Below are 12,560 nucleotides of genomic sequence, written 5' to 3'. Positions count from 1 at the left end.
CAAATGTTAACTTTAATTTTGAAGATGCTGTTTTTGATGTATTTGTTGCACATTTTAGAACACAAATATCAGAAATAGTTTATAGTAAATACAAACTTAATCCTTCTTAAAAATTCATTGTCATAGGAGATGTGTTAGCAATTGAATTTATTTTGAGTTTATAGTGTTATATACATGTATTGTAGTTTAAAGCTGTTTTTTTGTTTCCTTTTTAGATTTGTGGTTTTACCAGTGTAGGGAGCTCTTTGTGAGAAAGCTTCCTCTACCAATGCAGATAGGTTATCTGTGGGTTTGGTTTTTTTTTTTTTTTTTAATTTTTATAGCTTTAGAGAGTTGCCTAAGTCTCTGAGAAGTTAAGTGATTTGCCCAGGATCATACAATCTGTATGTATCAGAGATAGGATTTGACCCAGATTGTCATGACTCTGAGGCCTGCTATCTTGCTATCATGTCACATTACCTCTTGCTGTTTCTAATAGACGTTTAAAGTGCTAACTTAAATTATTCAAAAGAGATAATGTACATTTCAAACTTAGAACTTATGTAGTCTCATGCTACCATTCAAAATGAGATTTCTCAAATAACCATATTATCATAATTTTAAAGCTGAAAGAGATCAAAGAGATTCAGTTTTAAATTTTTCAATCTTTCTTGACATTAGGATTTTAAAAAAAACTAAGCTGTTTATAATATTTGAAGGAAGTTATTGTTTTTAGGTGAAAGTGGAGAACCTTTTGACTATATGTATTACTGTGTGTGATTATGTAGGTTGAAAGAATCCTTGTTTGAGGGATGTGTGGAGATACTGAGACTTTCTCTACTGAAGAAGACAAAAGTGGCTTTAGGAACTTGAATATCTCTCACAATGGGCAGGGAGATGCCCTCTGCCCTTGTTAACTTATAATAGTCCAGTAAGTTTCATTTTCCCACTGGGATTAGAAGCAATCCTCTAATAGTCTCCTTTTCCTAAATGAGATTCAGCAGGTTTAGTGAGTAAGGTCCCTTTAACTAGAGGGTCTTTTTCAACAAATATGTATTTCCAAGATTCTTGGGTGGACAGAAACTTTTTAATGAAATAAAGAATAATTTGGAGAGCAGATAGAAGGTTAGAAAAACAAAAGACTAAGAATGGCAATAAGAGCAGAAATTAAGCTGAGAATAAAGTAAGGCATTGAAGGTAGGAAATTAAATTCAGTGTTGTAAGTCTGGAAAGAAATTGTAGAGATTCCAATATAGAAATAATAAGAATATTTTAAGTAACAGAAATATAAAGAAGTGTTTTGCTTTTTCAGTTGTTTCTTTTTGCATAGTTTTTTCTGTCTTCATTCAGTGCTGCCAAAGTGGATATTTTTTATTTTATTTTAGAAATGAAGTAAAGGCCAGCATAGTCCTTTGTATAACCTTATAGATACTTTTGTGGCCCCCTCTTTTTTTTTTAATCAGCATGGATAATTTCTCCACTGATTCAGATCAAAACCCCTTCAGACCTCTTATCTGTGAGATTCTTGTCCATGTTTTCCAACAGGTCTCCACAGATGATCTACTGAACAAGCTGGATGTGGTCTTTAAAGTCTCTAGGGTAATGGTGTACCACTCAGGCCATTCTTTTGTGTCTCATTCGTGTAGCAGTGTAGCAGTAGCCTACCTTTTTTCTTTTTTTTTTTACTATCATTCCAGTTTTCATCAGTGTCTTATGCTTATTCTCATGTGGAACTTGTTGATAGCATGATACCAGACATCTTTTCTTTGCTGTTTGGCTTATTTGTAATTTTAATTTTTCAAGATTATGATGCATGATTTGCAACCGTATATTGTCACCAAGAGAACGTTGAGGCTAAAAATGAAAGTATAGGTGGTTTTGCAGTAGTGAGTAGTTTGAGATCACTGGAAGTACTATGTACTTTCTACAACTCAGTCTTCTTATTTAACTCTGTCTGGGTCCAGTTCATAGAATGAAGTCATATATGAGGGAGTTCCTATTCAGGTATAGGTTGGAGTTGGATGACTTTTGAGGTCCATCTCACCTTTGAGAATGTGTAGAGACTATGATGTCAAATGACATGCCATTATTTAGATAATAATACATTTTTATATACTTTTTTCATTTGGATGGTTAGACATTTTTATTTGAGAATGAGATAACCAGTTTTCCAAATCTCTGGGTGAGCCTCTTTCCTTTCCCTTCTGAGGCACTGGTAGTATAGCGCATAAAATTATTCTTTGCATTTCAGCTGACATAAATTATAACTTAGCATGGAACGTGGGTAAATGGCTGTTTGGTAACTATTTTAGCGTATTAAGTAGCCTGCAGCATCTCTTAAAAACAGGGATTATGTATTTTTATATAGATCTTTTATACTCTAAAGGCTTGATAAGGACTATCTTATAAAGCTTAATGTGTATATCAAAAATGGCTTTCATTAGTTTAACTGTGAAGTGATAGCAAAAATGAAAGGAAAAGAGAAAATAAATACAAATTTTAAAAAAATGCACCCTGATTAAGGGTCTGATGCTTTTTATTTCAAAAAAAATAGAATGACCATGATTATTGTAGGTGCATCTAAAATACGCATCAGGCGTATTTTAGAAACATAAAATTCTTTGAACAGATTTGAAATGAGTATTTGACATTTTCCAGGATGCCTGTGCCAAAAGTAGGTTCTGGCACCTACTTCTCTTTTATGTTATTCTAACGCAGGAAGTACAGGCCCAGGTTTTCTTCTGGACTTTTATAAAACTTGTTTCTAGGACTGCTAAAGGTGTAGCCTGACATAGTCGAAACAGTATTGGATTAGAAGATCCAAGTTCTAGTTCTTTTTTGTTCAGTGACTTATATTTTGGCTTTGGTAAATTCATTTAACATCTTTTTTTTGTTTTGTTTTGTTTTCTTTTTAGAGAGGGAAGGCAGGGCAGTTGGGTTAAGTGACTTGCCCAGGGTCACACAGCAAGTAAGCCTCAAGTGTCTGAGGCCGAATTTGAACTCAGGTCCTACTGACTTCAGGGCCGGTGCTGTACTCACTGCGCCACCTAGCTGCCCCTTAACATCTTTTTGCATCAGTTTGTTTATGTGTAAGATGAAAGTTCTCTAAGGTTCCTCCCAGGGCTAAAATTATATAATCCTGTCACTCTGTGTAAGGACTCTGGTCTTTACTGGTAGAGCTTTGAAACATGGCTTGAACATAAACAGAAGTGTTTGGTTCCGTACCACAGGCCAGTTGCCTGGTACAAGAAATATTCAGCATTTACTTTTTCCTCTATACCACGAAGTTTCATTAAGTTCTTTTTTCATTGATTCATACAGACTTTTCAGTAGCATAAAAATATTTGCTATTTACATATTCATGGGGTTTTGCTAGTCACTATACAAATCAAGTTGAATAGATAGCTGTACTTTTTGTCCCAAAAGAGTGTGGTAGTGAAAACAATCTGAAATCTGCAAAATTTTTTAAAATTATCAGTAGAAGTATTATATGTTAGTATTTAATTTATTCAGCAGTGATTCCCATCCTTTATCCTCAATAACATGCTTTACACGTGTTTCACACCAGTTGATAGATTGAAATTGGGGCTAAGAATTATGTTGGGGGTGGATGTGTTGTGAAATAAACTTTTATGTAGAATATACTTGATGTAACTAGTAGTAACAAAGAGGGTAAAAAACAGAAAGGTGAGTATATGGAACAGTAAAAGAGGTAGTTTGTTGTTTAAGCAAAGTCTAAATAAGATTCTATTAATCCAGTGAGACAAGTTGGAATGGAATAGAGACAAAAAGCATACAAGTAGAGTACCTTTGTTACTACTCTGTGTTGTAGAGGAGCCAGAAACATAGAAAGCTTGGTTAAAAAAAAAAAAGCAGTGCCATACATAATATACTCATTTTTTTCAATAGTTTTTAATGTATTTGTTTCTACCCTTTGCATTTTGGCTCATTAGTTGCTGTTTTCTGCTTTTATTTTTTTAGGCACCTGAAGAAAAGGCAATGTCTGCCAATTTAAAGTACCTTTCTTTGGGAATCCTGGTCTTTCAGACTACCAGCTTGGTTCTTACTATGCGTTATTCGAGGACTTTGAAAGAAGATGGGCCTCGTTATCTGTCATCTACTGCAGTTGTGATTGCTGAACTTTTGAAGATCATTGCCTGCATTTTATTGGTCTACAAAGATAGCAGTAGGTATCTAGATTTGAGCTTAAGGACAACAGTGAGATATAAGATATACAGAAATAACCATTATCTTGTTAGATTCTAAGTCCCTCAAAGACAGGTGACCGTCTTATTTAAAATTTATCTTAATCTCAGAACCGAGCTAGTGTTCTTCATAAATAAAGTCTTATAAATGTTTCTTATTTCGTCGATGTGAAATTCATGATGAATACATAAGAGAGACATAAACAAAATGCTGTCTCATTACAAATTGGAAGGATAGTAAAGAATTTTGTGAAAGAGGTGGCATTTGAATTGGGCTTTAAAGGATGGGTAGGAATTCAGTGGAGTATGTCACAATAGGAAGAGAGAGTCCAGGCACAAGAAGGAGCATGACTAAAGCCATGGAAATGAGGCATTTGATTTATAAGAGACACAGCTAGTATGGTGGATAGAGTACTAGATTTGGAGTGAGGATGGCCTAGGTTTGGATCCTACCTCAGACATGTATTTGCTGTGTGACCATGGGCAAGTCACTTAGCTTCTCTGGGCCTCAGTTTCCTCACCTGTAAAATGAGGATGTTAGACTCAATGACCTCTAAGGCCCTTTCCAGCTTTAAATTTGTGATTCTACGAAATAAGGAACTACATGGGGAGTAGTCCAGTTTGTCTGGAGTATATAGCATACACCAAGGAAAATGGTTTGAGATAAGACTGGAAAGATCAGGCTTGGTACAAGATTGGGGAAGACCTTAGTGTAGGCCAAGGAGTTTTAACTACTCAGAAGCTATTAAAAAACTGTGGAAAGGTTTAGAGTAGAAGTAAGTCAGGGCAGCTATAGTATAGTGGGTAGAGCACAGGTTGGGAGTCAAGATACGTGGGTCTCTTGGAATCTTGGCTTCCCACATTCATCGTCATGTGTGTCCTGGGATAAGTCATTTAACCGCTAAACAACTCTTATTTCCTCACATAAAATTTACATAGTTCTTTGTGGCTTACCATGTGCTCACAAAGTTGTAAGAATGTAATTTAAAGTGATAAATTTTAATTGTGTCGGTTATCCTTGTTACATAAAAGGAGAACACCTGGGAATGTTGTTATTATGTGCCAGGCCTGACTTAGGCCCAGGATTCGTTCAGGATAAAAATTCAGTGAGATACTTTTTGAGCACAAAATACTTAACAAATAGAAGTTTTCTGAATCATAAAAGTGATTAATAAGGATACAAGATTGACTTGGGCAGATGAGGCTCTCTTTTGCCTCTGCATCTGTCATGGTGGCAATGCATAATATAAGAGGCGTAATGGCTGTCATTGCAGTGGGTGTTACACCAAACCTGAGAAGTTCTGACTTCTCATAGCCTGAGTTTTTATATTTCAGGAAGCCGTGCCAGTTGACTAGTTCAAATCCTAGTCCTCTGGGCCAATCATGTCTAATGCCAAGGATGGCCTCCTTGCTGCTTTAAAGAGGAACAAGCCCCAGCCACACTAAATAAATAAATAAATGTGCCTCTACATTGTATCCCTTGGTGACAAGGTTCCACAGATCCTCTAAGTAATCTTCCATGGTGGTCCTATGGCTGTTAATAGAAAGTATGTGGTCACAAGGCCGGTAGACCTGAGAGGCAGGCCTTAGGAAGAGTTATTTCTGCTTGTGAGTTTAGTATGCTATCAACTGCCCCATGCTACCTTTTAAACTTACTATGTGCTTAATAAATGTTTGAATTATCGAATGAATACAGCCACCTATTTGCTTTATGTACTACTACAATGAGTGTAAACAAATAAAACTGTGGCTCAGGGGCTTTTGAGGTATCTAGGGATTTTGGGAAAGGCACTGTTTATAGATTCCTGTTACAGATTCAATCGAGATTAAATGAGAAGTTGTATATTACCTGCTTGGAGAGCACTTCTAGCTGTGTTAGATAGTAAAGGAAGGAAGATGAGAAAGCAGCAGGCAGGAGGCATGTTTGAGTTTCCCTTCTCCCACGTGCCTTTTCTCTTTTTCCTACAGCTTGTTTGAGATATGGGAGAGTGGGGGTGACCAGAATGCAGACTTCTTCTGCCCCAGGCTTTTGTGTTTTAGGGGCCTCTAGCCTGGACTGCCTAGGTGACCAGCCTAGGGCCAGGTGAGAAGCCCCTCAAAATTGCCCAGTTGTCTTATTTTGGGTAAGAATTTGGGGTGGGGTGGGTTTTGTTTTGTTTTTTTTTTCTTTCAATTTTAGTGCAGAGAAACTAGGAGAGAACAGCAAGATACTCCTTTTGGTAACCTCCTCCCCCCTTTTCTCACTAGGCAGACCATAATTTCCTTGTTTTTACTTTCTGTGCCCCCTTTTTGATTTCATAAGGGACTCTTCTCTCTTTTACTTTTCTTTTGGGGACTCCTATTTTGCTTCTTCAACCTTCAAAATACTGCTTCTAAAGCCCCTAAAACCAGAACCCATTAAGTGAATCAGAGTTGTAGTTTTGCCAAAAGATTTAACTGCAGATACAGCAAAATAAAATGAAAATAGGGAGGTTTTTTTTTTAAAAAGATGAAACAAAATATGTTGTATTTTTAAAAATAATTTAAATTTATTTTTAGTTTTTAACATTCAGTTCCACAAACTTTTGAGTTTTAAATTTTCTCTGCCTCCCTCCCCTCCCCTCTCCCTTCCCCAAGGCTGTGTGCAATCTGATAGAGGCTTTACTTATATATTAATATTAAACATTTTCACATGTTGTAAAGAAGAATTAGAACCAATGGGATGAACTAAGAGAAAGAAGAAACAAAAAAAAGAGCGAATAGTATGCTTCAATCTACATTCAGACTCCATAGTTCTTTCTCTGGATGTGGATAGCATTTTCTTTTCTTTTTTAAAAAATGTATATATTTTTTTAGTTTACATATTCAGTTCCACAAGCTTTTGAGTTCCAGATTTTCTCCCCCTTCTTCCACTGCCCTTCCCTCTTTCCCCCAGACCCCTCCCCCTTCCCCAAGATGGTGTGCAATCTGATATAGGCTCTATTTATCCATTCATATTAAATATATTTTCACATTAGTCATGATGTAAAGAAGAATTAGAACTAATGGGAGGAACCATGAGAAAGAAGAAACAAAACAAAACAAATGAAAAGGAGAGTGAATATTATGCTTCTATCTACATTCAGACTCCATAGTTCTTTCTTTGGATGTGGATAGCATTTTACATCATGAGCCTTTTGGAGTTGTCTTGGGTCCTTGCATTGCTGAGAAGACCTAAGTCTATCAAAGCCAGTCATTGTACACTGTGGCTCTTACTGTGTACAACGTTCTGGTTCTGCTCACCTCACTCAGCATCAGTTCATATAAGTCTTTGCAGGTTTTTCTGAACTCTACCTGCTCATCATTTCTTATAGCATAATAGTATTCCATTACATTCATCTACCACAACTTGTTCAGTCATTTTCCAGTTGATGGACATCCCCTCAATTTCTAATTATTGGCCACCACAAAAAGAGCTGCTATAAATACTTTTGTTCATGTGGATCCTTTTCTCATATTTATGATCTCTTTGGGATACAGCCCTAGAAGTGGTATTGCTGGGTCAAAGGGTATGCACGGTTTTATAGCCCTTTGCGCATAGTTCCAAATTGCTGTCCAGAATGGTTGGATCAGTTCACAACTTCAACAATGCATTAGTGTTCCAATTTTTCCACATCTCCAACATTTATCACTTTCCTGTTTTGTCATGTTAGCCAATCTGATAAGTATGGTGTGGTACCTTAGAGTTGTTTTGATTTGCATTTCTTTAATCAGTAGTGATTTAGAGCATTTTTTCATATGACTGGATAGCTTTAATTTCTTCATCTGAAAACTATTCATATACTTTGGCCATTTATCAATCAGGGAATGACTTGTATTCTTATAAATTCGACTCAGTTCTCTATATATTTCAGAAATGAGGCCTTTATCAGAGACACTAGCTGTAAAAATTGTTTCTTAGCTTTCTGCTTCCCTTCTAATCTTGGTTGCCTTGGCTTTGTTTGTGCAAACACTTTTCAATTTAACATAATCAAAATTATCCATTTTGCATTTCATAATGTTCTCTATCTCTTGCTTGGTCATAAATTCTTCCCTTCTCCATAGATCTGACAGGTAAACTATTCCTTGCTCTCCTAGTTTGCTTGTAGTATCAGTCTTTGTAAATCATATACCCATTTTGACTTCATCTTGGTATAGGGTATAAGATATTGGTCCATGCCTAGTTTCTGCCATACTGTTTTCCAGTTTTCCCAGCACTGAGTTCTTATCCTAAAAGCTGGAGTCTTTGGATTTATCACATAGTAGATTACTATAGTCATTGAGTGTTGTGTCTTGTGTACCTAACCTATTCCAGTCATCCACCATTCTTATCTCTTAGACAGTACCAAGTAGTTTTGACGATTGTTGCTTTACAATACAATTTAAGATCTGGTACATCTAGGCCACCTTGAGAGTGTCTTGCTAGGGGATTAAGGTAGACTTCATGAAGGAAGTGGTATTTAAGCCATACCATGAATGATGGGTCACATTTCAGTTGGTACAGCTGGAAGTTGACAGTCTAAGCAGAGGATATCAGGGTGAGCAAAGTCATAAAGGTGGGAAAATGTGGGGTATATTCAAATAGTGGTGATAATAGGGTTTGGAATTCAATTCAGCAAACATTTATCAAGCATCTAATGTGGTGTCAGGCTCTGTGCTAAATGCTAGGGTTGCAAAGACAAAAATAAGACAGCCCCCCTCCCCCCTTAAGGATAATGTCTGTAATGTGCTTTACAAAACTTAAAGCACTATATAAATGTCAGTTATAATTATTCTGCTGGAGGATATACAACGACAACTATATTTCTGGAGGAATGGGTTATTAAAAATTGGAGGTTGAGGAAAGGCCTATAGGAGCTTGGCTCTTGAGCTGAATCTTGAAGGAGCCAGAACATAAAGGAGAACGTTATTCACATGGGGTAAAGCCTGAGCAATTTAATTCAGTTCAGTAAGCATTTATTCAGTGCCTTCTATAGTACAGGGTCTGCTTTAGACCCTGGCAGTTCAAAGACAAAAAGTTAAGACACTTTCATTATACTAAAGACATGAAAATGGGAAAAGTCACGTGGATTTTAGGGAACTGCTGATAGGCTAGCTTGGCTTGAGTGTAGAGTGCTAAAGGTGACTAATATGAAATAGACCTAGAAAAGTAAGCCAAAGCCACATTTTTGAAGACTAAATTTTTGGAGAATTAGAGTGCAGTGAAGGAATGATGGAGGATGAGGCTAAAAAGGTAGATTGGGGCCAAATTGTAAAGAACTTTGAATCCTAGCTAAGGAATTTAAACTGATCATTAGTCAAGAGAGAGTCATTGGAAATTTTTTTTTTTTTTAGTATAATGGTAACATAATCATAGCTGCTGTACTTTAGAAAGATTAATCTGATAGCGGGGACTAGAGATAGAGATGCCAGTTACACAGCTGTTGTAATATGTAGTTTATATTAAGTTAATAAGGGCCTGAACTAGGGAGATGGGTAGTGGGAATAGAAAGGAGGATATGGACATGAGAGATTGAGTGATAGAATCTTATTGAAAGGAAAACAGGAATAATAGTAGCTAACAGCTAGTATTTATATAGCATCTTAAGGTTTTATCCTCACTGATGCTATTATTATCTCATGTTAGAGATGAAGAAACTGAGGCAAACAGCAATTAAGTAACTTACCCAGGGTCACACAGATAGTAAGTGTCTGAGCTAGATTTTAATTCAGAACTTTCTCACTCCAGGTTTCAGTGCTCTATCCACTGTACCCTTAGTGCGGTGGGAGAAATAAAGGTTGGGGGCGTCATTCCCCTTTAACAGAAGTCAGAAAGAGGAACTTAGTTGAGGGGAAGATGATGAGTTCATTGTGGGACATGTTGAATTTGAGGTACATTTGAGATGTCTAGGTTTATTGTTTTGTCTTTTTTTTTTTTATTCTGCTGGTGCTTTGGAGTCATTTCATTGTTCATAGACTCTTAGCACTAGAAAAGACTGAAGACATCAACTAATTCAGTCTCGTTTTACAGATGAGGAAAATTGCAACCCGGAGAGGTAAAATGATTTTCCCAGAGTCACGAAACATTGGAATCAGAATCAAGATCTCCTGATTCCTGTTCTTCTTTTCTCTCTACTATGCCTGGAAATCTCCTGTTAGTACCTTTACTAGAGGGAGGGCAATGGATAAGAAGAGAAAGTAAAACTAAGTTTATTTAGATTTATTTGTTTTCTGATTAATATTGTTAAATTTTTTTCTAAGAAAAGTTTGAAACAACTAGTTGAGATACTGTGGGATCACATAGATTTTTATCTTTCATGTATAGAACAGTTAAAAGTTAAATAAAAATTAAAGAGTTGGTGTAAGGAAAGAGCCTTATCTCTTATCAGAAAACATGTGAGTTGTGAGGGTTGAAAGTATTTGAGAATAATAATCCTTAGGTTCAGTTCTTTTGGATTTAATTTTTACATTAGCATTTAAAGAATTTGGTTTAAAAAATAGTTCAGAGTACATAATTTCTTACCTGGAGGTCATTCTCCTGTTAACTTTGAGCATTAGGAGCAATTGCCAACCTAGAAATTAAAAAGAGTTGTATTCACATCACAGTGAACATGCAAAACTGAAAACAGATCACCTTCCTCCCTAAACATGCCCCTCCTCACAACTAATGTATTTCTTTTGATGTCACTGCCACGGTCCCAGTCACCCAGGCTTAAAAGCTCAAAGTCCCTTACTTTCCAGATCTGATCCAGTTTTGAGGCTTGTTGATTTTTCCTCTTACACGGTGCACCATACAGAATAGGTGTTTAATAAATGCTTGTTGATTGTTTGATCTCTGGAACCAGGCTTCTTCCTCTTACCTCCACCACTCTAGTTCAGGTCTTTTATTACCCCTCTCACTTAGCCTATTGTAATAGCTTCTTAATCTCTCTGCTGCAAATCCCTGTCCTCTTTACTTTATTTTTCAGCTTATTAATAAAATATTTTTCTAGTATGTAGTTTTATATAACTCCCCTGGTCAAAACCCTTCAGTGTCTTCCTGTTGTCTAGAAGATAAAATACAAAACTCCTTAACCTGATATTTAATTCATAACCTTTCCGGCTTTATTTCCCATTGCTACCCTTCATATATTTTACACAAACTGAATTGTTTGCTATTCTTTGAACTCAACCTGTCATCTCCTGCCTCCATGCATTCACATAAATCATCCCTATACCCGGAATGCATTTACTTCTCTTATCTTTTACAATTATTTTCTTCCTTTTATGGGTCTAATTAAACTTTTCCCCACTCATTTTGAAGTTGGCCTTGTGTGGCCTGAGGGCATTCGCAGTGCAGAACCAAGGCTGCCGTGAAGTTTCTAAATTAACATGGGCTAGCTTTGCCAGAAACACCTTTGATTTCGAATTAATTTTTGGTCGTTGCATGTTCAGAAACCTTTTACTGTTGCCATGGGGTGGGGGCCCACAGTTTAAGAAGCTTAATTAAGAGTTTAATTTAGGTTCTACTCTTCCTCAGTGTATTCTGTGATTTTCTCCCTTGCCCGCTTACCCAACTGAAATTTTTTTTCCTCTTCAAATTTTTATAGGATATATTGTTTGGATCTCTTTTTTGCTTTCATCACTTGTTATTTCCCCTTGAAAACAGAGATCTTTCATTTTTGTCTTTTCTTGCACGTAGTGGGCACTTAAGTGTTTATTAAATTAGATCGAATTGAATAAAATTGCAAAACTTAACAGATGAGTCAGAAGACAATGTATTACTGTGTGCCAGGGACTATGCTAAGAGCTGGAGATAAAAAGAAAAGCAACAGTCTCTGTTTTCAAAGAGGGTACATTTAACATATTAAATAGGTACATGCAAGATGTGTACAAAGTAGAAGGAAGGTAATCTCAGATGGGAGGCATGTGGAAGTGGAGGGGCTGGAAAAGGCTCTCTGGAGAAAGTAAGACTGGTTGAAGGAAGCCAGAGAAGCAGAGGAGTAGAGATAAGGGAGAGCATTCTAGGCATGGGGGCCAGCCAGTTTAAAGGCAGGAAATCAGGAGATGAATTCAGTTCAAGGAACTGGAAAAAAGACAACTAGAACTGTATTGTAGGGAATGTGGAAGAGGAAGTAGAGTGAAAGAAGACTGAAACCATAGGAAGGGGCCAAGTTGCAAAGAGCTTTAAATGCCAAACAGAATGCTCTGATTCTGGAAGTAATGGGGAGATGTTAAAATTATTGAGTAAAGGATTGACATGGTAAGAGCTATACTTCAGCATATACTTTAGCAGCTTAGTAGAGGATGGATTACAGTGGTGAGAGACTTTAAGACCATTAGAAGAGGATTGCAGTAGTCTAGGTAAGTGTGTGATGAGGGTAGCAGTTATATGAGTGGAGAGGAGGGGATGTTTAAGAG

The 12,560-nt window shown here is 36.6% G+C and overlaps 1 protein-coding gene across 1 annotated transcript in view; it reads left to right on the top strand.

The window, feature by feature from the left end:
- Positions 1-12,560, top strand: part of SLC35A3 (solute carrier family 35 member A3) — a 60,238-nt gene that overhangs the window by 17,087 nt on the left and 30,591 nt on the right. The window contains exon 2 of the mRNA XM_036766822.1: positions 3,961-4,165. Within this exon, the coding sequence (XP_036622717.1) occupies positions 3,979-4,165 (187 nt within the window). The 5' untranslated portion in view covers positions 3,961-3,978. The remainder of the gene's footprint in view (positions 1-3,960; positions 4,166-12,560) is intronic.

Source organism: Trichosurus vulpecula, chromosome 7 (genome assembly GCF_011100635.1).
Source record: "Trichosurus vulpecula isolate mTriVul1 chromosome 7, mTriVul1.pri, whole genome shotgun sequence".
Classification (NCBI taxonomy): Eukaryota; Metazoa; Chordata; class Mammalia; order Diprotodontia; family Phalangeridae; genus Trichosurus; species Trichosurus vulpecula.
Note: the sequence above shows the minus strand (reverse complement) of the source record. Positions and strands in the feature narration are given on the sequence as shown.